Raw genomic sequence first — 26552 nt, 5'->3', positions numbered from 1 at the left:
ACGACCCTATGAATGACAGTCCGGGATTGTTTCTTTTCGGCCTTGATTCCACTTCTTGGAGCAGCGTTTCCGGTTTTTTTTTTTTTTATTACTTTTTCCTTTGTTACAAAATTTTCTTTTTCACTTACAAAATACCTTTTAAAAAGCGAGGAGTTTTGTCTTTTCGAATCTTATGAGGATGGGCAAGATATCAGTTCTAGAAGCATGATGTTTGGCGCATCGAGATCTATGGGGGGAACCTTTTGTTTTTCTTCAAAGACAGAATTGGAAGATGGAGTTGTCCGATTCCTGACTTTGTCTTTGTTCTCTTTGCCAGTCAAGAATGGCCCACTATTGGAACCCGGATATACCAGAGGATAACGAACGTTTGCATCGGAAACGAACATTTGTGCTACTTTAACTCCTCGTTTTTGTTTGCTACTATGACTGTCTTGGAAAGGCGCTGTCTTTTTTTGATAGAAGCGGGAACAATAGCCATGGGTTGTGCTTATGTTGGACCAGAGATACCTCTTTCTTCACTTATTTTTATCATGACGGGTCGGATGAAGGAGTTACTTTTCTTTTTCCAGTGAGGAAGAAAAGAGATGAGCAAGATGTCTTTTGATACTTGCTACAAGATTAGAGAAGAGGATATGGCTCAATAGCCACAGCGCATAAAGCATAGTATTGTGTCGCGCAACATACGTTTACTGAGGGAAGACGGCACCTCGCACAAAAAAGATGCATCTGCCGATCATCCAATGAATGAAATACAAACATTTTGAGATATCTCAACTCATATATCATACTACATACTTTACTTGTGTCCAAACGTGATCGTTAGTGACGAATACTGGTGGGAAAGTGTCTTGGTGATTGCTTCAACGCTGTCGACCTTGGTTACTAACTAACGTCTCTTGGTGACAGCTCAAGAGTCTCGACGCCACCCTGACTAGGTCTGGTCTACCGCAGACGCTACGGCGCTCCCGTCTCGACCTGCAGGAGGGACGGCGCACTCGAACCGAAGCAGTCAAACTCAAGTTGAGTGATGCAGATTATCACTTTAGCAGCCCTTGTCTGTTAGCACAAGATTGGTCAGATTCTGCATGCTTGTGCATCGTGGGGCGGGCGTTACAATCAACGCTTGTGATAGAAAAAGAGAGAAGAAAAAGAAAAGAAAATGGTCAAAAAACAAGGCGAGAACGTGGCGTCCAATAAGCAGGGGTAGTCTCGTTAGGGCGAACGGCATTGCGTTGGAGGAGTTCTGGAATGGTTGTGTGGGGATGAAGACGGCGAATCATGGATCAGAAGAGAAGGAAGAAGCAAAAGGTGAGGCGGGCTTTGGGAGGGTAGTGTGATATGTCCGAGACGATTATTGGGGCGATGGATTCTTGGGCAATCTTACAACTCGACTTGGGAGGAGACTCAGGCTCACCACTTTTGGATCATGGTGGTGGTCTATGAAAGCGAAGCTATTCACGGAAACATGTTTGAGTCAAGGTGTGTTGTTGACTCTTTGGATGGGTCATCAGGCGATGGATGATAACTTGGTCTGTCAGTTTCTGAGCAGGCTTTGGGCTGACACGGAACTTGGCATAGTAGCACACTGCAAGTGACTGGTCAGGCAAAACTGCCGACTCGACTTTACTTTGAGGTGAGACAATTGGGCATGAGAATGGGACCGTTGACTCCTGATACTGTCGTACTGCATGCTACGGGATATGATATGCTCTACCGCTGCACTCTACTCAGTACAGAGTTAGTCCGTACGTACAGAATCAATAGTCTGTCTGAATCTGAATAGTTCGCATCTTGGTCTTTCACCGCTGATCTACTCTAGCCAAAACGACGACTTACATACTCAACTTGAACTTGAACTGCCCACAAGAGGAATGTCAGTCTTGGGCCCCCATGTTTCGAGTATATTAATACGCTCAGACTGTTCGTTCCTTCGTCTCGTGGCATCCTCATCCTACCTAGTAAGCAATTAATCTCCGAAAGCAGTTGAACATGGTCCCCAGAAATGTTTAATTGTCGTTACAGTTTATCAGACCAGGGAAGGGCAAGGGGGTGTGGAGGAACGAACATGCTGATCTGTCAGAAAAGACGAGAGAGTGAGAGAGCAGGATAGAGTCATAACGAACGGACCACTCGGTGCCCATTCCTCATTTTCCTCAACTAACCTGCATGTCAAACAATGATGAATAGGGATGTGACATGATGTGATACAACGGCAACTTTTCCATGGTAAGGAAGCGCAATCTTGAGCCCATCTCATTCCCGAGTTGTTGTTTCCGGGGGCGGGCAAAAGCAAAACAAAAAAAAAACAGCTAGAAACTGTAAGCCATGAGGTTTTTCGGTTTCGCTTAGCTTAATACAGGTTTACAGTTCAGTCTAAACGAGTCCAATTTCGGTGTCTTGTCCTTCAATGGATTTACTTCTTGGCAGGCAATGAGGTAAAGGAAAAGGACTACCGTACTGACGGAGCACACTAACAATCAACAAGTTGTCGATCATGGCCCGGAAAGTGGGCGTGTCGTTTACTAGACTGAAGTATAGCTAAATTAGTGAGAGGGCCCGTGAGGTAACGGAGAGTTTTTAATAGAGAAGCGAGAAACTTAGGCGATGGGTTGGGGGAGAAAAAGAGTCGACTGGAATGTGTGTTGAAGCGTGGTCTGCACGCAGTTTGTGCATGGCAGGTCACATCACATTAACGAGCCAGGGCTGAACTTTGCCAAGTTTTCATTTGTGCCTAGCCTAGCTAGCCGACCAGTGTTACTCTAGACTTGGGCTCTCTCAGGCTCTTAGCTCAGAGCCAAGTTGAATGCAGCAGTTGCAGTAGTTGGAGACCAACGTAGCCCGAGCCAACCGACCCCCTGAAGACAGACAACAGACATGTCAACTCACATCAAACTCGGTAAGCTAGGTTTTAGATTACGAGAAGAATGTTGTAACCAACAGCGTGTATCTATACACGCATAACTTTATGTCAAACATCTATGATACTATCATGCTCTGTTAAAACCACATAACCACAACGCCAAGAAACAATCTAAAATACCTTGACTTCTGATACTCGGTCCGAAGTCGTCGTCGTAACTGTAGATCTGTGGTGGCTACAGCCTCCCTTCGGATGGCCCCGAACATCAACATCATGATGCCCACGGACCTGTCTTGTCTATCAGACTAACTTCGCTTGCCTGCTTACTTGCCTTCCCGTCTCCCGTGCATTATCGTGGCTACAAGATAAATCTTGATCTTGATCAAAACGCCCCTCCCTCCCCCTCAAGCCTAAATCAAGCCCAAGGCGCGGATCCAAACTCAGCCTTCAAATTGTTAGTGTTCCAATCGGTAGGCATCGTCATTTGCTTCAGCTTTGTAATATATGGTTACGACTCATGGGCATGTAAGCGAGTGGACCAATATTCTGTTCTCGGCCCTGTTGGTGACCTTTCAATAACAAGTGCCGCGAAACTCCATGTTGGTTAGTTGGGCTGCCTAGTGAGTAAGCAAGCCTGTTTGCAATGATAGTCCACGTTAATAGGCTTCCTTTCTTTACGGACCGAAACTCTGTTTGCTCGATAGTTTTCCCAAAGGGCGGGGGGACGAATGTCGATGTGTCACGTTTCAATTACCCACGAGTCAAGCCCACGTCTTTGTCCAAAGCCAGAGTCAGGGATCGCCATTATAGCTAATGCATGATTACATTTGACTTTGGAGGCTATGCTATTATCGTGGGAGATTTGCAAAAGAGCTGAACAACAATAACAAGCAAAGAAAGAAAAAGGGTTCTGACTAAAAGGCTTGGACCATGTGAGCTACTCTATTGTGTCATAAAACTCTCTATGCTACAGCGTTACATGGCGTTCGGGTTACGATATCCGTCGTTTCAGTCGAGAGAAATACACTTTGCTTTGTTCAATGCCTTTCGATCTTCGGGGGAAGGGAGATTAGAGAATGCCTGGAATTTTAGAGTTTGTTTGTAGTGGTTGAAGCTTTCGGTAACTCGTGTAGACAGCGGCTGAAGTGGCTTAACCTGAGCCACTGAACTCGTTTACTTCAACTGAAACAGCCCAGATAAGTCCTTTTGATATGAGGCTTTGTGATGTTGTGTTATTGCCGAGAGTGGTGGTTGGACATGGTGTAAGTGTTCGTAGGTGGCTGGATCGCATGATGTCGAAGCAGATGATAATACGGAATGGGAGATTACCGTCTGCTCTCCATACTAAGCTCATCCTTGATGGGCATATCGGCAAGCGGAATCTCTTACACTCAGGAGTAAAGTTTGGTGGTGACATCTTTGAGAGCAAGGGAAGTATGCTCCCGAGTGCAACTTGTCAGGCAGCTCGACAACTCAAGCGCGAATGTCACAATTATTATATGGATTTGAACTAGGAGAATAAGATTGGTGAATTCATCTTCCTTGGGAGGCAATGGTTTGACCTACTCGGTGAGCTGACGACAGGTGGCCGTCACTTTTTACATTGCACGTAACATAATTGTGACGGACGTACATGAGCTCAGTCGTCCACATCTACATGAGGCCTCTGAGAACATGGATTGGAGCTTCGTATCTATAATTAGACTTATAGAGTAAGAATTAATGCTCTTAATTGGAGATGAGTGTCGACGTGTGGTGTAGGCACAGGTTGCGCTTCTTGCTCGGGCAACGATTAGGCAACTTAGTCGCATCAAAAAGGCACCCATTAAACCGAAACTCACATCAAAGAACAGCTCATAGTGATTGTGAAGCACTGGGTTATTCGTGCAGGCAATTTGCAGCGTAAATGTTCATCTATCGCTGAGTGTCCATACTATCTCACACGCTCGCGATGTGTCTGCATTGCTTCTACAGTAACCTGGGGTCTTTGCAGATACTCATATAATACTGCAGGCAGCTAAATGTTAATTTTTATATGAAGAATAGTGCTTAGTAGTGTCACTTTGTCTGCTGTTTACGACTGTCGATGAATGATCCAGTTCCCTCGCTTGTGTCGACTCAATAGAGGAACGCTCCCTCATTCATGGAGCTTAAGCAATCCTATGATCTATTGAGTACCGCAATACCACTTTCAGTAGGGCAAGGGTATTCTAAGAGTGTCTTATGCCTTGATATCGTGCGATATAAACATAAAACATGTCTGCTGTGTGATGATGTTGACCGTGGTGTTGAGCAGATGCATTCACCAAAACCTACACAAAAAGGAAATGAACGACATGCAGTCCCCCTACTAGTAGAATAAAAAATGTGATTGGCGATGTTTCTGAGCCTATTTAATTGCTTCGTTTTGTTCTATATGAATAATGGCAAACCTCCTCCTGTTTGTCGTCCCCTTGTAATTGTAGATATGACTTACCCACACGGCATAAGTTTCCTACTCGGCACATATTTCCCATTTAAACAAGTTTATACCTGAACGAACTACCAGATGAGATCACATATATGTTTTCTAACCATTGAGTTGTTCACTATACTTCAACAAGTCGGTGACCCTTGACTGTTCTCAAGATACCCTCAACTCATCGATGAAGTACAGGGTAGCCAAAAAATGTCGCGATAACGAAATCATTATCACCGCCTTCTAGAACAGAATAAACTTTTCTCAATTTCTTTAAATGGAGTCAAAACCCACTCCCTCAACCACGCCATGTATCAAAAGAGCAACTACATCCGCGAGTGATTTAAAATACAGAGAAAAAAGCTGCCGATATCCGTGGCTGAACCCCGGTCTGATTATGCTGTTCCAAAATTGCACCATTATCTCTTGAGATGGCGTCGATAAGAGAAAACGCCTTCTGGATCGCCAGCGCGCATCAATTCTTCCCTCGTTGATGAATGATCGATACAACTTACTAGCGACATACCAAATCTTCAAAGATCGGAGGCGTCAGAATGAACGCCGACATTCTTGCTGGCGCTAAGTCGGCCCCGACTAGTGATGTTGAAACAGCGGCGGTGCTACAGAGGAATCACGATGGAGATCTCGTTACAGCCACCGAAGAGGAGAATCTACAGCGCGGCTTGCACGAGAGGCATTTGTCAATGCTTGGTATCGCCGGCGCCATTGGAACTGGTCTTTTCCTCGGCCTGGGCCAGTCTGTGCAAACCGGCGGTCCTTTGGGCGCGCTGCTTGGCTATGCCACCATCGGCCTTGTAGTGTGCGCCGTGCAATTCGCCCTGGGAGAAGTCGCTGCGCTGTTACCGGTCACAGGAGCTTTTGTGCGACACGCTGAATTTCTGGTCGATCCGGCTTGGGGCTTTGCGATCGGATGGAATCTGGTTTACGGCAATGTGTTATCGATTCCGTCTGAGATCACGGCCATCTGCGTCTTGTTCGAGTTCTGGACCGATCTCAACCCATCAGTATGGATCATCATCTTCATCGTTCTCACGACAGTTGTGGGGCTCTGTTTTGTGCGTGTCTTTGGAGAGGTTGAGTTCTGGTTCGCCCTTCTCAAGATCCTGCTCGTCGTCTTTCTCATCATCCTGGGTTTGGTCATCAACTTGGGAGGTATTCCAGGAACAGAGCGCATTGGCTTCAGGTATTGGAAGAATCCTGGACCTTTCGTTGAGTACATCGCCAGTGGGAACTGGGGGAAGTTCCTTGGATACTGGTCTGTCATGACCAGCGCTGTCTTCTCCTTTGCTGGAGTAGAGTCAATCGCCATGGCAGCCGCGGAGACACGGAACCCACAGCGAGCGATCCCTAAGGCCTGCAAGAACGTGTTCATCCGAATCCTTGTCTTCTACATCCTGGCGATCCTCATTGTCGGAATGTTGGTTCGCAGTGACGACAAGAGACTCGAAAACCAGTCGGGTTCTGCGGGCCAAAGCCCATTTGTTATAGCAGCTTCTGCAGCCGGTATTCCCGCCATACCGTCCGTGGTCAACGCCGTCGTCATCACGTCTGCGTGGTCAGCATCGAACCAGAGTCTATTAGCCGGCACTCGTGTCCTCTATGGTCTGGCCCTTAAGCGACAAGCACCCCAGATCTTTCTCAGAACGACTTCGTGGGGTGTACCCTATGTCTGTGTCCTTTTCTTCACTTGCTTCATGTTCCTGAGCTTCATGAGCTTGTCCAACGGAGCCATGACCGTGTTCTGGTGGTTGGTTGACTTGACTGCGGCTGGAGTTTTGGTCTCTTGGTCATCAATCTTGTTCAATCACATTCGACTGAGGCTCGCCATGAAGAAACAAGGCATTCCAATCGAGAGACTACCCTGGCACAACTCATGGACCTGTAAGTAACCCTGACACTACAGCACGTTCTTTACTAACATTAATAGTATATTCTTCGTATCTGGGATTGTTCATGACATTACTTATACTGTTCACGGGTGGCTTTAGAGTCTTTACCACGGGTAACTGGGACCCTGTTGGCTTTGTGTCTTCCTATTTGTGAGTGTCCCGCTTGTTCTGAAGACGATTTGTCGCTAACATTAGATGTGAAGGGACATTCCTCTCGTTATTGCAGCGTACTTGATATGGAAGTTTGTCAAGAAGACAAAGGTTGTGTCGTTGTCAGACATTCCCCTACATGATGCATTCAAGAAGTCGGAAGAAGACCACGAGGTGGTATCCTAGAACAATTCCTTGCATAGCCTGCAAACCCCACACGGGGATTGAAAACAGTATAATAATACTAAGCCATAGTGAATTAGAAGTCATGTTAGCTGTGCCCAACCTACATGCTTAAAAGGATCCAGCCACCCCCGCCAATGACAACAGACACACCAGAGCCACCTGGCCCACCGGGATTGTAAAAGACACTGCCTTTGGATGGTTGTTTAGTTGCATTCGCCTTTACCAAGTCGAGCACAAGAGGTTCGGAGCTGTTTTCGTTGGTATAATCGAGGGGGACCGAGAATTTGGCACAGTTGTAACCTTTTTGAAGGGTGTGCAATTCTTCGTTATCCAAGTCCAAACTACACTGGCTCCAGATGATGGATGAAGTGTTCGAATCGTGGGTCCTCAGCGTTGCAGCTTGCACCGATTTCAGAAGCAGGTGGCCGAGAAGGATGTTTCGTAAATTCATGATGTACAAGGTAATGAATGATGTGAGGTTATAGAATTTGATGTGCTGGGTAAAAAATGCTGCTCGGAGGGCGAGTTGATGGGAAAATTCTGTGAATACGGTACGTTGAGTAAAGAAAGACATTTCAAGGCCCTCAAGGTACTAAGGTAAGTAGGTAACAACAGAAGCGGCAATATAAACAGAAAGGGCCAACCGGGCAGGAGCGGGCTTGGTACACTAGGATACCGTAGTAGGAAGGAACCACGGGCAACTCTTCCCCCTGATGAATTTCACAGCCAAAAGAAACAGTGTTGGTAAATCACGAACGAAAAGCCCTCCAGATGAGAAGGCATGTACCTTCACAAAAAGATCCCGTAGGTCATTCTCTTCACCTGGAATCGCCTTGCGAATCTCAGCTGGCACAAAAAGTTGTCTCTTACGTCTTGTTATTATGAGCGTCTTGTCTGCTCTACCTATCATTGCTGCTTCAAGAAAAACTCGTCTCTTCATGGTGCTTCGTGAACATTTGCAGATTCGCTCGATAACTCCGGTTTTACCACGACATTACTTGCTGGTGACGCTGGAAGCTGGTGGCTGTACTCGTATACACCCTGCTGCTGTGAGATAGGCTGCGGCTGAATGTAACTTTCGCTGGTCTGTTGACTCGCCGCAGCGTCCTTGGCCTTTCTTGATCGTTTCCAGAGGAAGAAGCCAAGACCGGCAAGCAATAGCGCACCAACAATGGCTCCGACGGTGATTCCTGCACCAGCTCCTGCGGAAAGTCCCTGACTTGCGAAAGATGGGGAATAATCGTCTTCACGGTCTTCACGGTCAGATGTGACGTTGAACATCTGAGAAATCGCAATAGGACTATCTCCTTGAACATCGGTGTCGTTGAACAACTGGAACCAGAAGACAGCGTCGTCATTCCAATGGTTACTATCCGTGTCGTGATTTTGAAACCCATTCCGAGCCGTAAACTCTGCCACCCAGTAACTGCTTCTGTCTGTCGTATTGTCTAAAATATCTCGATTAGGCACACTCTCACAAGTACAGTATAGACGTTACACCTACAGTTAAGCATGTATTGTATGTCCGATCCATTGGGAAGGATCTGAGCAACTCCCAGGCTCAATGATGTGAGGTCGGTTCTCCATTTGACAGGGATACTTTGTCCGGCAGTGTATCGCTGATTGTTGGATGGATCAGGCTGATTCGTCCCGTCGGGCAAGTTCCCGGGATAGACGAAGAGAGTCACGCATTGGGCGTAGGTGACCAAACTGAGAAGCGAGATAAGAGTTTGTGGAAGAGAATACATGGTTTAGTATCTACTTCAAATGATCGCGAGGTGTATCCGTACTCTGTACAGAGTAGATGAAGAGACAACCAAGCACGGACGCAAAGAAAAACCAGAGAATCAAGCAAGCGAAAGAACGAGCTCCAGCAAAGGGGGTCCTTTTGCTTTTTAATGACATGAGGCGAGCCCTGGTATTTTGTCGATCCTAGCTAGCTGTTGAGGTTTCATTTCCACCCGGAGGATCATCATCCCTGACAGAGTCGCATTCTGCAGTCGAGCTGACAATGGCAAAAATATTTAGGTCTAAAGGTCGGGGTACAAAAAAGAGAATAAGCACACGCTCTGACTTAGAACAGCTTGAGCTGACTGACTTATTTCTTCTCCTGTTCTGTTTGAGTCGAGTTTTTTGTTATCCCAAAAGAATCGTCAACCTTGTTACAAGCAACTCGTGGATATCACATCATATCGTATGGCTCCAGGGACAGAATAACGGAAGGCGATCTCTGATGAGCTAAAATGGCCGCAAAATGTCTATAAAGCTGAACTTGTTGAAGGGGGTTTGCTATTAAAACTTGAGGCAACTTGAACGCGAAGGAAAGCATCGTGATTTCTTGGGTCCACGCTTTGACATCTTGGCTTTGTGTGTTTTTAAAGCACAGCCTTTTCGCTTGCGCGTTTGAGTTCCGCAAAGGATTGAAATGCCTGCCAGACCTGAGGGTATCAGAAAAATTGACCACTGGAAATATAAGAGACGAAATTAGTGGGTCACTTTATGCCCCTTAGGCTATAGGTCTTAGACTACTTATTTTTATACCCTAAGACTTGGGAGGCCATTTTTTCTGCTACCCAATAGCCAGAAGACCAGATTGGAAATGGATTGCGGTGTGTATTTGCTGGGAATCCCTGGCATTGAATGAGATTACTTTCTTTAACTCAACTTGTACTTCATGTGCCATAAGTTGTTCAAGTCATGAGGAATTGCCAGTAGCCAGCTTGGATCATTGACCCAATTTCTCATAACCACAAGGTAGCCCAAGACGTGGGCCAATTCGCAAGAATACACAAAAGGAAATATAGCCATGACATGAGAAGAATTGCTTCATGCCGCCGCGACTGGGTAAATCTGGTGTCATCCGGAATGTGGTATGTCCGCCCACACAACCAGGCCATAACCTCGAACAAAACATCTCCAAGAACCGACCGCAAGACCAAAACAGAGCCAGCCATATCAGTCAACCTTAAACAACGGATCATTGTCCGGATCGTAATCAGGAACCCACTGATCAGCCTCAGACCCTGTTCTGGCAAGTTTTTGGCGTGCCTCACGCAAATCCCGGCTTGCACGTTGTGCTGACATATCATAGTACAGAATACAAATGATCAACCTTCGTAGGACTAGTTAGCTATCTTTCGTACGGGAGATAAGAAGGGTCCAACGTACATGCAAAATATGTATGGAATGAACAGATCTGGTCTATTCTGGCAGCAAAGCCGTGGTTCATCCATTCTCAGCGCTGTGATGGTTGATAGATGTTGTCGGAATACGCTTGAGAGATAGCCGTGTGTTTCCAGGTACCGACCGGGTCGAGGGAGAGTCGATGTCGAAGGATGTGATTGGGATTTAGAAGCGCTTGTGGTTGATGAGGAAGGCGACTGAAAAGGAAAAAAAAGTCCAAGAACTTTCTTTTTTGTACGTGTTGAAACTTAATAAGAAGTTGAGTTTGACGCATGGATGATATCCAGATATGCTTGGAAGTATATGAACATGAACAAACTTACACAACGAACACTCCAACAACCAAACCTGTAACAATGTGTTAAGTGCCCGGCGCTATTTCGAGGCTTAACGAAAAAACGAGTATCTCTAGTATGGTATGGTAATGCTAACAAAATTCTCGTATTCTGCTTTCTGAATGTATTGCAAGTAACCTATTCTATCCGTTCTGGCACTGAGAGCCTTCTAAGCATAATCGTGACCTCGCTATGCATTGACGAAAGACAAAACGAAACCATAACGCAAAAGAGTCCAACGAAACTATCCAGTGTTCTCAATAATCGACTATACAGAAAAATATCTATCGATGTTTCTACTCATGATGTTCGTGAGATTCGCGCGAACGCGTGCGCGTGGTAGACTCATCACCCATTGACTTTTCGGTCGGCAGGACAATGGCTCGGTCCAAAGCGTATGGGAGACCACGATGGCGCCCACGAATCATCATGGCGCAAATGACGAGTTTACTGAATGTTGTAAATTCGGTGCAAAAAGACGCATTAATTGTCGGGTATCCTAAACTCAAGCCGACATTACAACTGCGAGACAGTCAGCGCTGCAAGTCACTCAGGGGCGATCGTACTTACTATGCCGACACACCCTCGAACAAGATGGGCCACATTGCGAATGCCTGTTATCGTAAGCGCTACACTATATGTTGAGGCCGAGTCGGTACTCACCAAGTCGTTTCCATCCATAATCTTCTTGTGTTCTGCTATAGTAATGCAGAAAAGTCCAAGGCAGATATACCATAGATCAAAACTGAGCTGATTTCGTAAGTGTGTCACAAAATATGAGCCGCCATCTTCCTCATCCAGTTGCTGCTCATCCTCGTATATTCCAAGTGAGCGTTCTTCGTAGGTGTTTGAAGATCGAACCACAATAGAAATGGGATATACGGAAACGTACATCATGACCAACAAAGCCAGCTGAACTGCTGGGTTGACATTGGCCAGGTTAAAAGTGGCAGTACCGGTGTGCCGTGAACTGACTGCCTGGAAAACAGCAGCGCAAAATCTCTGCCATCCCGGGAGAACCGTGACAGTTGGGTTGTCTAAATCAAGAAGAATGATAAATAGGACATCGGCAACGTTGAGGAGAGTGAGAATGGCAAACAATGTCCAGGTAGGTCCGCTAGGAAATAGCAAGGTATAGCATCGACGCGGGTGGTTGAGGAGGAAGTGCAACGGCTCTTGTAGTGAAGACTGCTTTGGAAAGGCTTTCGACGCAGACCAGATGATAAAGCGTAGTAGAATAGGGTAGAATGTATGTCCAGCAAGCGCGAGGGCACTCATGATAAGCAGCGGAGCTGGGGCATCGTTGAAAGAGATCATCGAATCAGGGGTCAAGGTGAAACCCAAGTTGGCGACCATAGTCTGAGCGGAGAAGATGGCCCTAAACAAAGGATGAGACAAATTTGTTATCGTCAAATGGAGATGAGACTTACCACCAGAAACGGTTCTGACCACATTCGGCGATGTAGTCAACATACTTGCTGGGAGCGTGGTTGACCCATCCTATTAGGCAGACAGCACCCAGGAATTGGAGGAAAGCATAGTATCCTGTATACGTCAGTCTCCTTCTTGTAAACAGAGCACGTCAAAACTTACCGACGATGATCTTGAGGAGTAACTTTAAACTCTTGTACTCAATACCGCCAAGCTCATCTCGGTCCTCCGATGACAAGTTGTGGAAGATGGAATTGCGCCCAATTGTCACCTCACGCGACAAGTTCGGGAAATCCCCTACAGCAAGTGTCGGAGCCCTCGCCAACGGACGCTCCTTAGGGCCTTGAGCAGTATTGCCGATAACAAACAGCGAGGAAGCAACAGTAGCGACACGTTCTACCGAACGAACTTGGGACAGGTTAAGACCGGCACTGCGTCGACGGCGAAGAGTTCTGATGGAGTTGGAATAGGTACGAGAAACAGGCTCGATAATGTCATCTGGAGAGCGATCAGCACATGTGCGCATAAAGTAGTGATATCACCGCACCATCTCGAGTATCTCTACTGAAGGGACGACCGCTGTTCAGCTCAACAAAAGGCAATCCTAGAAATGTTAGCGGCGACCGGAGAAGAATTGACAGTGCATACCTTGATCACGAGCCCGAGGTCCAGGGATATAAAGAGTAGAGTCCTGGTGTTCACGCCGAGGATGATGATCGGCTGAAGGGTCAAATGTGATTTTCGTCCCGTGCTGGTTCAACTCCTGTTCAGCCACCTTATCGCCCTGGACAGTAGGTGCATCATCGTCTACAGAACGTTGCGAATTTTGATCAGGGGCTGGGAGCGTTTGACTACGGGCCTCAATCTGGGGAAGTACATCCTTCTCTGCAGTGTTTCTGGGAACCCGATCTGTGACAGCACGCGCAGTGCTGGGTCGGTTTTCAGGCTGCTCCGAAACGGGAAGCCCGGTACCAATCTCAGGATCTTCCTTGGGATTTGGGTCTACGGCTCTGCGCCGGCTTAACAGAGTAGGAGCTTTGGGCAGAGAGTCAGCAACGCTTTGTCAAGCATGGATGAGATGATGAACTGACCAGCTTTCTTAAGGTATTTCCGGAACCAGATTAGACGCGCGATGACAACCAGAATATTGATAACCACAGTGTTGCAAACAAGGGGAATAAAGTAGAGGTACAGCTGCTGGTACGTTCTGAGGACAGGGACATCGATACTGGATTGGTTAGTCCGGTGGGATAATTACGAGCGTTGCAGAAAGTGGCTCACGTAGTCAAACCGGTAACGGTCGAGGCGCTGACACCCAGGAAATAAGCATCGATAGCACTGAGCTTGCCGTTGGGATATATAAAAAGGAAGCTAGAAAGACCCATGCAAATAATGTATATATCTGCGTATCGCCAAGAAGTGCCGTTGTCAGCCGGATCGCATCTTTATAGTAGTAATAGGTACTCACAATGCAACTTGACGAAATTGAGATTTGGGCGCCACATGCTTCGTCTGTTTGGCGTCAAACGCCGAAGACGACTGAAAAGAAACCCGGAGAAGGACGTTGTCTCAGAGCGGTTCCGTTTGCGAGTCGTTGACGGGTATGAATTGTAGCGCTTTTAGCCGGAGAGAAAGAAGGAGTGAGTAGGTTGCAAACCAGCTCTTTTGAGGAAAGGAGAAAGCAGGTGGGCAGTGCTTAAACAAAAATTACCGCTAGGCCGAGAGGCCGGGATCCGATGACAGTATCAAAGACATCTGGGGGAAACAACAAGAAAGAGCACAAGCCCTTGAATAATGTGGATGTGTGGAGGTGGATGCAGCCAACACAGTACAGCACAGCACATCACAGAGCAGCACACTGAACGAAGCGCCTGATCTGACAATGTATCTATCCAGGAACAGGAAAAGAGAAATGAGCAAGACTGAAGAAGCCGTATCCGTAATCTCCATACTGGGAACAACATAAGCTTAAGCTGTTAGGCAGCGGACTAGCGGTAAAGAGACCCTGAAATGACCTACCTAGGAGGGGGAAGGATGACCTCGCGATTCCTGATTGGGCTTGGGTAATCATATTCCGCTGTGAATTGATTGATTCGGAACGTTTCGATAAGGCCGGCCCTGTTTAGACTCTACCTGCAGTGCAGTGACTCTGGTGAGTGGCAGTGCAGTCGGCTTTTGGAGATCAAGTTACGAGTCATCCATTTACGTCGGCAGTCGTGGATGAATTGACCATTCTGTTAGGTAAGGGATAATGGAGTATTAACGGTAATCGGATTGTTTAGATACTTGTCTTGTTCGTGACTCCATGTCTTTGATCTTTGAAACAGGACTTATCAAGATAAGGATTTGGTTCTGACGCTAACGATTGACGTTGTTTAGACTAGATACCTTGCAAATAAAACAATGTCTAAAATACCGCCAAGCTCAAATGCCAAGCGCCAACCCCAGATCAACTGCAAGTGCTCGCAAACATCTCCGATCAAATGTGGACGAATAAATTATGTCATAGGCTAACCAAAAATGGTCAAGTCACTATAATCGCGCGAACATTTAATAAACGTGACGTGACGTGACGTGAGCTGAGCACGCGTCGCAACACGGGTACAGGCTCACAATCATGAAATTCGAGTAAACAACAAATTCAATTTCCGTACCAGTTCCTTGTTAAAACCGTTCAATGTTAATATCACACGCATATCGTCTTTAAACATGGACTTTAATTTTGGCCATAGTGCCCCTTCAGGCTCCGCCTCCGCTTCTTCCTCCAACTGGCTCGGTTATGGTCAGCGCGTTGCGATGCCAAACTCATCTCCTGGTGCGCCAAATGCCATGGCAGACGACGATGTTTCTTTCGCCGATTCCTATCGTCCCGAGACTTCTCCTCTATTCAATCCGCTTTATGCACCTCGCGACAACGCTGCCGAGACCGCGTCTTCGACGAGTCCCGGACCTGCACCTACTTGGCCTTGGCAGCGCGATGCCTCGACTCTCGATAACACCTTGAACAGCGATAATTTCGGCTCGCCTGATGTATCCCCTCGACCAGTAAAGCCAGAACCACAGGAGCACCCCCCGATGTCGCCCGAACAGCCAGCCGTAGAGGAGTCTATTGTTCAGCAGGATACCACAGAGGAAATTGTCCGGGTCGAAAGTGATATCGACACTCCAGCTGTCGAGGAGTCGCGGGTCGAGGTTTACGAGCACACTGAAACCATTGTTCAGTCATCAGAGAAACAACCAGAGCAAACTTCCTCACAGAACGAGCGTGACAATGAAGTCACAACAGGCGAAACCGATCGTGTCGAAGAAACACCCACTGATGCACACACCGACCTGCTGAGCGATGCCGAGAAACTTGTCGACGGTCAGAAAACTCCTTTGCAAGAGCAGTCGAAGTCACCTGAACCCAATTCAGCTCCAGCGGCAGGACCCAGCAAACTCAGGTCCGCTTTGCTTTCCCTAGGTAGTGGAATAATGAAGCGCATGTCAGCACCGCCATCTGGAGCAGTCGCGACATCCGAACAAGATGATGCCCAGATTGGGCGAGCTGTGCCAACACAGCCTGAGCAGCAGGCCGAGACAGGAGCTTCAACACCATCCCTTGTCGTTGAACTCAAGAAGATGTCAGAGACCGAAAAAGCATCCTTCACCGAAGTATCCGATTCCGACGAAGAAGATATACCTGCCAAGGCTGTCTCTGCACCTTCCGCAAAGCGAGGTCGACCCAGAAAACAGAGTCTTGCTGGCAAGTCTACAGCATCTGCCACAAAGCCTGCTCGTGGGCGTCGCAGTATCGCATCTGCGCCCGCATCTCCTGCAGTTAAGAAAACCCCTGCTTCGGTCGTCGTACAACGCGCCCGCAAGTCTATGCCAGCAAGTACCACTGTTGATGAAACTCCCAAGAAGCGAGGACGACCGCGAAAGAGTGATGCTGTAACTACCCCAGCTCCACCCCCAAGCACTGCAAAGAGAGGCAGACCGAGAAAATCTGAAGCCACTCCAATCGCTGTCCCGAGCGCGTCGAAGCCTGTGTCTGCTAGAGGTCGCCGAGTTGCTAGTGCTAGTAAGGCCGCCGTCACGCCTCAAAGGCCTACCGCCGTTCGAACTCCCAAAACTGCTATTGGACTGCGGGCAGCCGTTACACCCACGTCAACCCCTAGACCACGTGGCCGACCACCCAAGAACCCCAAGCCGGTGGAAGAAACCGAGCCTGAGGTCGAGATGCCCAAGCGCGCTGGTCGTGCAAGCCGACCCTCCGACGTAACAGAAGACGCCCCTCCTAACACCACTCGTGCTGTTCCTTCTCCTGCCAAGCGTGGCCGACCAGCAAAGAAAGTTGCTTCTTCTCCTGCCCCAAAGACTGAAGTTCAAACAGCCACAAAAAGAGGACGCCGTGCTGATGCTGAGCCCAAGGAAGAAGCTCCTGCTGAAACACCCAAACGACGCGGCCGCCCTGCTGCCAAGGTCGAGGCACCACCAGTTGGAGAACCCGCCTCTGAGCCCAAGACTCGAAAGCGCGGTCGTGCAGTCGCTACAGAAGATGCTCCTGCCGAGGAACCAGCCCCTAAGAGACGCGGCCGTGTAGCCAAGTCGGCTCCAAAGGAAGAACCAGCTCCCGCTCCCAAACGACGTGGTCGCGCTGCTGCTGCTTCGGAGACCACAGGGGAGGCGGTAGCTGAGCCTGCGACATCCAAAAAGCGTGGAGCAGCCAAGACTGACACGAAAACCAAAGACATCACTTCTGAACCTGTGGCTCCAAAGAAGCGGGGACGGGCCGCTGCCGCAGCGAAGGCTGTTGAGGATGTACCAGCAGAGACCACCACCAAGCGTGGTCGTGGGAAGCGATCTGCGCCTGAACCAGAACCAGAGGCTGAAGCACCTGGGCCTGCGGCCAAGAAGCGACGTACGACAAGCAAAGCTGAGGAGCCTGCTCCTGCCAAGTCGACCAAGGCTTCTTCTGGTAGAAAACCTGGACGACCAGCCAAAGCTACGAAAGAAGCCGTCGAGGAACCAGTACCCAAGCGCGGCAAGTCCGCACGCTCCAAGGCTGCCGAACCTGCTCCCGTCGAAGAAGCACCCAAGCCTGCCAAGCGAGGTCGAGGTCCTGCAAAGAAAACGGCAGAACCAGCTGCTGAAGCTGAAGCTGAGCCTGAAAAGCCCAAAGCACGTGGACGACCTGCGAAGGGAAAGTCTGGAAAGGGCGAGCTTCCAAGCTCCAAGAACGTGGACGCGCCCGCAGCTAAGCGTGGACGTGGAGCTGCGGCGAAGACCACCGCTACCAAGGCCAAGACAACGGCTGCTGCTCCTACCAAGGTGACCAAGACAGGCAGGGCTGCACAGACCGGTGTCCGCAGAGGGCTACGATCGAGAGGCTGAGTTTATGATGGATGTTCTAATGCAAAAAGTCCTCAAGAAGTACTTGATTACTGGGCAGGCAGATTCTTGTCTTTTATTGTATTTTGTAGACTACGGCATTCGCAAAGATAAATATGGAACGGAATGGAAGGGCGGGACAGGCGTCATGATAGCAGATGTATTATATATAAGGAATAACTATGTTTACTCACTCTGTGCCTTTAGAGAAATCACTGTTTCATCGCCGATACTTGACCAATAACGTCTATCACCAAAGTCTCCAAGCACAGTTGGAAGCGGCCTCGGAGACGTCGTCATGAGTTGAATTACCGTCAAGTAATTCAACAAGCGGGTTTAGCTCAGTTGGGAGAGCGTCAGACTGAAGTCAAACTTCAATCATTACGATATCTGAAGGTCATGTGTTCGATCCACATAAACCGCATGTTTTTTTTCTTTTGGCTACCTAAATTAGTATGGAGCATTCTTTTTTGTACACCTCAACAAAGATCATCAGGTACCTTGGTAGTTAAGAAGACGTCCTCTGTTTGTGTTTTGGAGATAGGCAGCGACGGGTTTGGGAATAATCTTTTTGGTCTCATTTCAAAGTTTGGACCAAGATTCCTTTTAGCTACATAATCAGAACAAAAGGCGTGTGGAAGATTGTCTCTATTTCGTTCAAGTTACCTGCACTGAGCAGAAATGCCATACATGCACGTCCAGGTTACCAAAGACGTGGGATTACTGGCAAGGCAGACAGAGCCTATGGATCCTCTGCGTCTCCGCCATTTACGTTCGGGAACAATCCAATAAGATGGAAGCATGCAGTCGTGCAGCCAGCCGGCGGTGATTGAATCGGTCTTTATTCCCAGAGCAATGACCATGAGCACTGATGGCTGTGTAACCAGATCAATGAGACTAAGAGGTCATGAGATATAGTAGAGAATGTTCCATAATGCTTGTAGATACCGATAGATGTATGGGATAGTGAAGTGACGATGCAGCCTCTTGGCTTACACCGCGCTTGTCTCTGTGTGTCCATCAAAAGGAATAGTTATTGACACTCAAAGATCCGAGATATATAAAACACACGTTTAAGCAGGTAAGCTATGTGACCATATTAATATGATCTATGGAAAGCCTGAAGTCTACTTGCTTTCATTATTTCTGTATATAGCTTCTAGAATCACAAAGTGACACTTCACTGCAAGATACCGTGGTAGATAGCTTGTGCGCATCTGACCGCCTAGAACATTAAGGAAATGTCCCAGGCTACCATCCAGTTCATTTACAGAGAGATATGGTGCCCGCCTTAACGAAGAATGCCTGCCAGTGCTTGCCAGTGCCACCATCTTCACCTTCGTCTTTACCACCCTAGCAACCAAAGATCAAATCCCCAAACCGCACCAACGCACAAATTCTTCCTCTACAAAGAATTCTCCTCCTCGCTCTCTTCTTCACCGATACAACTTCAAAAATCTGACCGCATTTTTCATTCACTGTCTGACAGCGTGGCCATTTCTACGCCTTCAGCGCGGCTACCCGACGGGGACAAACCGACCGCTTCGCTTCCAGCCAGCTTCAACACCTCTCTCTCAAGGAAATACGCTACATGTTTGCGGTCAAGACAAATTCTGGTTCTCTTTGAAGAAGAAGCATTATAATCCAGCTTTTCTTCTTTCTTTCTTTCAATCTTTACCTTGTTTCATTTTGTTGCTTTACCCGCTTCACCCACACCATCGGCTTCTGGAATCAGTCAATGAATGAATAGAAACGACGCTGCATTGTTCATCTGATTTCACTATCGACTTCACACAGGGACCATTCACTTGGGACAACAGAAGAGACAATTCACTTCAATAACCACAGCTATAAATTGTTCTCAATTTTTCACCTTCGAATTTTGATCCTCTTGGTATCTCATCTTCCATTCATCACACGACTCTCAACTACACTTGAGCATTGTGTGTTATTGCTTTCTACTACTACAATCAATCAGACCTCATTATTTTACTCTTCTCATCTTGCTACGTCCATTCAAGATGGCATCGCCTTCTACTCCCGACTCTCACAAGAGTTCCAGCAGTCCTGATGAATCAGACATTACCCCTTCCCCTACTCAGCAGAGCACCCCTTTTACTGAGATGGGCACTCATACAAACCCCCGATTCAAAAAGACCATGGATTACTCTAAGCTTTTCGCCGAATCCAACGGCGCCCGCCAGGATCAAATCCCAGCTGTGCCTTTGAGCTATGCTCCTGCCCAGCATACGCCTCCTCCCTCGGATCTAGATCTCACCCCGTTGATCTTTTACAAGCGCAAGGGTGATCTTGGAAACACATTCAATCCTCACGGTGGGTCAAACAACTATATCGTCAAGCCATGCGCTGATGTCCTGGCCCAAACTCAACCTCAACTTCAGAACCAGTATCCTATGGTTATGAATCACATGACTGCTCACCCGTCTGTGCCTGTCAATCCTGTTCGCCAGCCTGCTATTCCTCCCGTTGACCATGCTTCACCTGTTAGAGACAGTTTTGCTGGAAATCTTGCCCCTTCTCCCGCTATCTGGGAGGGCCTTAAGGGTCAGTTCAACCAGTTCAATCTCGGCGAACACCAAGCTCCTACGTCTGCACCCCGTCAAACAACTCTGTCGCCTGACCAGGAAGTTCGAGCCTTCAAGCTTCCGAGCTACCTGACCTCGTACACCACTCGACAGCCCTTTTCGTGCAGCAATGCCTCTGTGACTTCGCTTCCCCAACCGGACAGCCCTACTCTTCGTCAACCTTCTACTCCTCGAGGTTTCAGACCCATGGCTGCCATCAACCACAATCGTGTCGCCTCCGGCACTGAGAACGGGCGAGAGGAACCCGAGGCCAACATTTTCTCCGACAACTACAAGGGTGAACACACTATGCGTAATGCGAGCGCCATGGAACTATCCCCCGAGGAGAACTGCGCGCTCTGGTTGACCAACCTGCCTCCGGACGTCACTCACAGCCAGCTCCTTTCCCAGATCCGCAACATCGGTCGTATCTGGTGCAGTGTTATCAACGAACCTGACTACGATCGACATGATACCGCCGCTGCAAAGGTTGTCTTCTTCACCCCTCGTCCCGCGCAGCTTCTCCTTTCCAAGTCCTTGACTCAGGGTCTTGAAGTCTCTGGTTACCCCGTTCGAGTTACCCACAACCGGGTCAAGTACGGCGAACAGCCCATGGTTGGAGCTGCTTCTCGCGTCTTGATCATCACCGGGAAATCGACTTTTGTCAACCCCGAGAGTCTGACTGAGTTCTTTAAGGAGCGCTTTGTCTTTGAGATTGACGAGATCACCCCGCTCATTGTCCAACCCGCGCGGGTCAAGGGTGGCAGATCTGTCATCGAGTACCGCTTTGGTAGCTTCCGTTGCCAGGCGCAGATGGGCAAGATGGCCCTGGAGAAGGACCGACCTCAGGGATTTGAGAAGGTCGAGTTTGGAGAGGATCCTTGTGAAGTTGGAGAGACCCTTGCTTCTTACGGCATTGCCGCTGAACGTATCCAGGGAAAGGGAATCTAATTCTATGTGATGTGAATTAAAGATGAAAGCATCTGTGTATTAAAATTGGTATTTGGATTGGGGGAAAGATGTTGCTTGTTGCTTGTTGATGTCGAGAGAGCTTTCTGTTACAAGCACCCCTAACCAAGGATGGATTAAGGATGAACAAAAGATAGACCCATGAATACACTACTGTAGATACTTCATTTTTGATGCCTGCCTGTGTCTGCCAGCCATGATGCCAATAGATGATGACCTAGATTGAAGCCGAAACGATTCCGCAGGTTAATGAACCATCGAAACAACCCAGCTTCATGCGTTTAGTAGTTGACGAGACCACCACGGACATGTCCGTGTGAATGTGGCTTCGCATTAAAGTTTGGGATGGACTATGTTTAGCTCCCTGGGCTGAGAGCTTGCATCAAATAAGGAGCTATCCCAATGATGTCCAAACTGGTGGCGTCTCTTAGTTAACGTTGGATCGAGGCGGGGTTGAAGGTCATACCACTTTCGTCTTGTCGATGTAACTAAGCTCTCGTGCTACTCTGTACCTACTCCACCATCCGAGTTGGTCGAGTATCCAAAAGTTCATACACAGAAACAAACAATGGTGTCATTTGAAGAAAATTAGCTCTATTTGAGTACAGAAGAAGATGCCGTTCGTGGTTGAACTCCCTCAACGCCGCCCTTGTCTAAAATGCTAGTAAAATATGAATAGTATACACAATTAGTTATGTTTATTACCGTCTTCTCTTCAGTGACTCATCCCAAGGGAGCCAAGTCTGCCGGTCGAAAGAAGGCATACACTTGACCTTCTCGGGTGGTTCGTATTGCCAATCAATGTTGGCCTTGCTCTCATCCATGTGCTGCACCACTTCGTTTGTGAAGCCCTTGAGCTTCTTGATGTCCTGGCCCCTTGCGTCTGTGTACTCCAGACTGACGCTGGGTACTACTGCGATCTTTCGGTAACCTTTGTGCCATAGATCTTTGCAGAATAGCTGTGGTTCGCCCTGGAAACATTCATCCTTCTTGGGATCTCGGAAGCGCAGGCCGTGAAGGATCGGGGCAGCTGTGAATGCAGTCGCGCCATTCCAGCAAGCGAACACCTGGAAAGGGAGATGAGCGTCGTATGCCATTCGGGCTTCTCTGTTTCCTCTAAACAAATCCCAGGCATTGTCCCATGATCCGTCTTCAGGGATGGGAAAGAAAGTGTCTCCGGCGAGTGTTCTAGCAACCTGCGAATGTTAGTCTCAGTTGTAGTCTCAAGAGCGTATTGTAACTTACCCAAACATCATAGAATGTAGGGTCAGGACCCGCGTACGTGAAGTCCATCGCGCATGTCATGTCTGCATTTAGATTGCGCTTCTGATGCACAAGCTCGAGTAAATCGTCGGGGCAAGCTGCGACGTCGTTGATGAAGAGGACAGTGGTCTCATCGGAAGCTGGCACCTTTTCCTTGAAGAGTGGTTCAAGTGCCAGGTTACGCAATTGAGCCAACTTGCGAATACGTGGTCCTTTAGACGGATTAATCGCCGAGTTGTTGTAAAAGTATCGTATTCCCAGTTCTTCCAAGAAGGGGTGTAAGGCGACCAGAACATCAGCCGTGCCGTCAGGGGAGTTACCCTCGACAATTGACAGTGCGCATCGCTCAGGCCCGAGGTACTTTATCGTTTCAACAATACTACCCATGAGACGGGGAAGAAGTTTGACGACATTGCGCAAATTAAGGGCGAAGTAAAAGTCAATGGGTCGCTCATCGTCATCGTTCTCGCGTGTATTTTTGTTGCTTAAAAGGCTCTTGTATCGCTTGGTGTCCAAGGGAGGACATTCTAACCTTGGGCGCTCTTTGGATGAGGGATCAAGAATGGCGTGGATGTAAGGAGTGAGGCGCTCGGTAGTTAGAACAGAACCTGGTGGAGGTTAGTAAGGGTCTTTCTCGGGTCGCATGTAGTAATACAATCTCACCATTTGTAATAGGGATGGATGATTTTGTTGGTGTAGCAGAGGGAGCAGAGAGTGGTATTGTTGAAGTGGCCTGCTCGATGGTGTTTGTTGTATAAGAGTCGATGGTAGAGTATGAAACAGGCTCATCAGCATAAACCGTGTATGCTGATTTCGACGTGGAACTTGAGGGAGAGGATATTATTTTTGTAGTATTTGTTGCAAGTCCTGGAGCATAAAGAGGAAGGTATGTTTCCGATAATCGGGTTATATGGTCGCGACCCAAGTATAAGCTGGTCGAGACTAACAGGAAGCAAACGAGAGGCACACACAGAACAAAGATTGTGCGATGCATTTTGAACTTGCAGCACCTAAAAAGCCATAAGAATAGAGAGAGAAATAATAATTAGAGAATAAAAAAAGGGCGGAATGAAGAGAAAGGTATCCTTTTTCCATCAAACGGCTGAAGGGCGAGGGTGTCAAGGGCGCCGATACCGTTTGTGTATTGGTCACTTCAAGGGAAGGGTCCCGTCCGGCTGACGGCAATCTGGTCCCCCCCTCCATCAGTAGCAGTACCAACGCAGTGGTGAAAGGCACGTTACAGTGGACTCAGCCTGGGAAGTCATGGCCTCTAATTCGCCAATGCCGCCTCTACCATACCTAAAAAGTCACTTTGGATTCGGGGACCTCGTAATTCAACGGGAGCTAGCAGGGGCGTAGTCTTGCAAACGAAGATAACACGATGATCTCACTGCTGACAATGACCTGACAGAGTATTTATTTAGGAATGAAGTTTTAGCAGGTGATGCTGGTACATTCCGAGACCGAGGTTTAGTTTAATGTTGACTCACTCACTCACTACCTAACCAAGGTCGTTCACTGACAGATGCAACTGCTCTAAGCACAAGTAATCCAACGTCTTCCAGATCCCAAATCCTTTCGTGTTCCTTTCATTTTATTTCATTTCCCACTCGCATGTTTAGGCTGAAAATGCCAATGTCCTTTTTGGTTTACTAATTAAATAAATCACTCAGCCTGCATCATTTGTAAGGTAGGAAGGATCGAGGCAGGGCTGCAAGGGTTGGAACTTGCCTTTTTGAGCCAAGACAGATGTCAAGCTTCTATCTAAACGAGTAACCAATCGAAACGTCGATGAGCTATCAATCACCTGCAAGGAACATGACAGTCCAGATTCCGACGGAAACGGTTCATCATTCACGTTTAAAACGGTACCCAATCAACAACCAACAACCAACAGTAAACAGCAAACACACCAGACCAGGTCATCTAATTGTCCAAAGCTTCAAATGCAAAACCAACAAAAAAGCAAGCAACCCATGACCAGTATTCACGTCTTGATGTGTTATACAATCAATTCAGCATGATTCTGTCCCCACAGTCACGCCCAAATCATTTAACCAGGTGAGTTCTTCTGACCGTCCATCCTCCATCTTCAACTCTCATTCTTTCCTCCCTTTAGAGTGAGACTAGGCCCTGTAAAATGCAGCTAACAATACATGCTATCTTATTGTTTCACTTTTATCGGGCCAATGCCCTTTACGCCAAGTTTCCCACTCCAACTGAGACATCAGCCCCCAGTCGGACAAATGACCTCCTTGCACAGCGTGGCGTCCCATCCGAGATGATAACCTGCGGCTACAAGAACACCTGCAGCTGATAGTGTATGTCGATTCAGTACGCAAAATGGCCTCTGGGGTATGTGCAAGAGCGGCGGTGATCCTAGCTGTACAATTGTCGGACGATGTCGTGATCACCACGACTGCTTTGGCGGCTGTGGAAAGACGGAGAATACAAAGTTTCTAGCTACGACATGGTAATACTGTTCCTTAAGGGTCATGTACTATCAACTGACACAGGCCGCTGAACAGCAAGAAAGAGCAATACTGCAGTTTTGCGTACTTGATCATGGACGAGGGAGACAAATACACTTACATGGCATGCGGTGCCGTCGCAGCGACAGACACTTTCTTCATGACCCCCAAAGTCCCCCAATTGACGAAGCCCGGCACAGAGACAATGACAGCTGAGACATCAGAATCCTCGACCAACACGGCAGATGAGACCACCCCGTCGGAAACTACCTCTGAGACAGCAGCTAAGGCCTCTGACGACAATGACCCTCACCCGAGTAGTAACGTGGGCGCAATAGTTGGCGGTGTTGTTGGAGGCCTGGCTGTGATTTGCGGAACTGCGATTGCTGCTCTGTACTTGCTACGGAAGAACCGCGATTAGAAGTCGGAGACTGAGAAGGGCACTACTAAAACCGCAAGGCCAGCAACACCTAACGATGGCCCCAAAGAGTTGGTAGGATCGAATCCGACAGAGTTACAAGGAAATGCCATTTCAACTACTCCTCAGCTGCCTCCAGTTGAGTTGCCATAAACAAAACACCAGTTGTTCAGTCCCAAATTACGAGTAGGGGTCAGACCGACGACCACAACTCTAATGTATGTTTCCAATACCAGTCCTTACTTAGAAGCACAGAGAGGAGTTCATGATGGTTTAGTTTCTCAATGTACACCTAATATCCTATTGGCATGGAAGGAGTTTCAAGGCCAGTAGAAATGATTGTTTCCGTTTTCCACATACTTTTGTAGAGTAGGAGTCTTGCATATTGGCGTTCATAGCATGAGAAACAGGCGGCATATAATGCCGAAAGCACTGAATTATACAATAACGTCACGTTTCGAAAATGACCCAACTGAAACTCGGCATATATGACGACTGTAGGCTTCGTTATACTCGTGAAAGAAGATTGGATTCCTGGAAGTACAGGCTAACCAGGTATATATGAAAACTGTCGTCAAGCTTTGCGCTGGTATCATGGTGAGTGTTGATTCTTCTAACCTATAATAACTCGAAACAAGTGGTGGGTATAACGAAACCATGGTACTAGTCCATTCATAAGTCCTGGCAAAATCCCCTCGCATTTTCTTTTGATAGCCAGTACCTCGGCGCATTGGGACAAGGCTCTAGACATCTGCAATGGAAATTAGTAACAGATCATTCATTAGAATCTTAGCTTGACGATTGTACATACATCACCATGTCATTCCAAGCCTTGCAGAGACAATCCCGATCAGCTTTTGGGCATTCATCAGGCTGTAAACAGGATGTAAGTAAGATACACATATGCGGAGCACAGGCGAGCATACCGTTATTGTTTCGAGGCATCTCTGGTAAATCCCA

The 26552-nt window shown here is 47.8% G+C and overlaps 8 protein-coding genes across 8 annotated transcripts; 4 read left to right on the top strand and 4 right to left on the bottom strand.

Annotated features, from left to right (window-relative positions):
• Nucleotides 1–5872: 5872 nt before the first annotated feature.
• FSST1_007591 (amino acid permease/ SLC12A domain-containing protein) lies at nt 5873–7564 on the top strand (the record flags this gene model as incomplete). Its single annotated transcript, XM_083224390.1, has 3 exons — nt 5873–7220; nt 7267–7378; nt 7432–7564. The coding sequence occupies 3 exons, from the start codon at nt 5873–5875 to the stop codon at nt 7562–7564; spliced, it is 1593 nt and encodes a 530-aa protein (XP_083083552.1).
• A 100-nt stretch (nt 7565–7664) lies between these two features.
• On the bottom strand, nt 7665–8015 carry FSST1_007590 (uncharacterized protein; the record flags this gene model as incomplete). The annotated part of the gene is made up of 1 exon (XM_083224389.1): nt 7665–8015. One exon carries the CDS (start codon nt 8013–8015, stop codon nt 7665–7667), a length of 351 nt encoding a protein of 116 aa, XP_083083551.1.
• Nucleotides 8016–8500: 485 nt separating this feature from the next.
• FSST1_007589 (uncharacterized protein) lies at nt 8501–9312 on the bottom strand (the record flags this gene model as incomplete). Its single annotated transcript, XM_083224388.1, has 2 exons — nt 8501–9012; nt 9069–9312. The coding sequence occupies 2 exons, from the start codon at nt 9310–9312 to the stop codon at nt 8501–8503; spliced, it is 756 nt and encodes a 251-aa protein (XP_083083550.1).
• Nucleotides 9313–11378: 2066 nt separating this feature from the next.
• Nucleotides 11379–14018, bottom strand: FSST1_007588 (cation transport protein-domain-containing protein; the record flags this gene model as incomplete). Its single annotated transcript, XM_083224387.1, has 10 exons — nt 11379–11604; nt 11653–11696; nt 11746–12460; nt 12513–12627; nt 12676–13011; nt 13061–13117; nt 13162–13548; nt 13605–13741; nt 13795–13915; nt 13982–14018. 10 exons carry the CDS (start codon nt 14016–14018, stop codon nt 11379–11381), a joined length of 2175 nt encoding a protein of 724 aa, XP_083083549.1.
• Nucleotides 14019–15222: 1204 nt separating this feature from the next.
• FSST1_007587 (uncharacterized protein) lies at nt 15223–17889 on the top strand (the record flags this gene model as incomplete). Its single annotated transcript, XM_083224386.1, has 1 exon — nt 15223–17889. The coding sequence occupies one exon, from the start codon at nt 15223–15225 to the stop codon at nt 17887–17889; it is 2667 nt and encodes an 888-aa protein (XP_083083548.1).
• Nucleotides 17890–19907: 2018 nt separating this feature from the next.
• Nucleotides 19908–21422, top strand: FSST1_007586 (uncharacterized protein; the record flags this gene model as incomplete). Its single annotated transcript, XM_083224385.1, has 1 exon — nt 19908–21422. One exon carries the CDS (start codon nt 19908–19910, stop codon nt 21420–21422), a length of 1515 nt encoding a protein of 504 aa, XP_083083547.1.
• Nucleotides 21423–22141: 719 nt separating this feature from the next.
• Nucleotides 22142–23697, bottom strand: FSST1_007585 (cryptococcal mannosyltransferase 1-domain-containing protein; the record flags this gene model as incomplete). The annotated part of the gene is made up of 3 exons (XM_083224384.1): nt 22142–22636; nt 22686–23311; nt 23367–23697. 3 exons carry the CDS (start codon nt 23695–23697, stop codon nt 22142–22144), a joined length of 1452 nt encoding a protein of 483 aa, XP_083083546.1.
• Nucleotides 23698–25268: 1571 nt separating this feature from the next.
• Nucleotides 25269–25595, top strand: FSST1_007584 (uncharacterized protein; the record flags this gene model as incomplete). Its single annotated transcript, XM_083224383.1, has 1 exon — nt 25269–25595. One exon carries the CDS (start codon nt 25269–25271, stop codon nt 25593–25595), a length of 327 nt encoding a protein of 108 aa, XP_083083545.1.
• Between the last annotated feature and the right edge of the window lie 957 nt (nt 25596–26552).

The sequence above is a fragment of the Fusarium sambucinum genome, chromosome II, assembly GCF_050947815.1.
Source record: "Fusarium sambucinum isolate potato_lamoka chromosome II, whole genome shotgun sequence".
Taxonomy (NCBI): Eukaryota; Fungi; Ascomycota; class Sordariomycetes; order Hypocreales; family Nectriaceae; genus Fusarium; species Fusarium sambucinum.
Note: the sequence above shows the minus strand (reverse complement) of the source record. Positions and strands in the feature narration are given on the sequence as shown.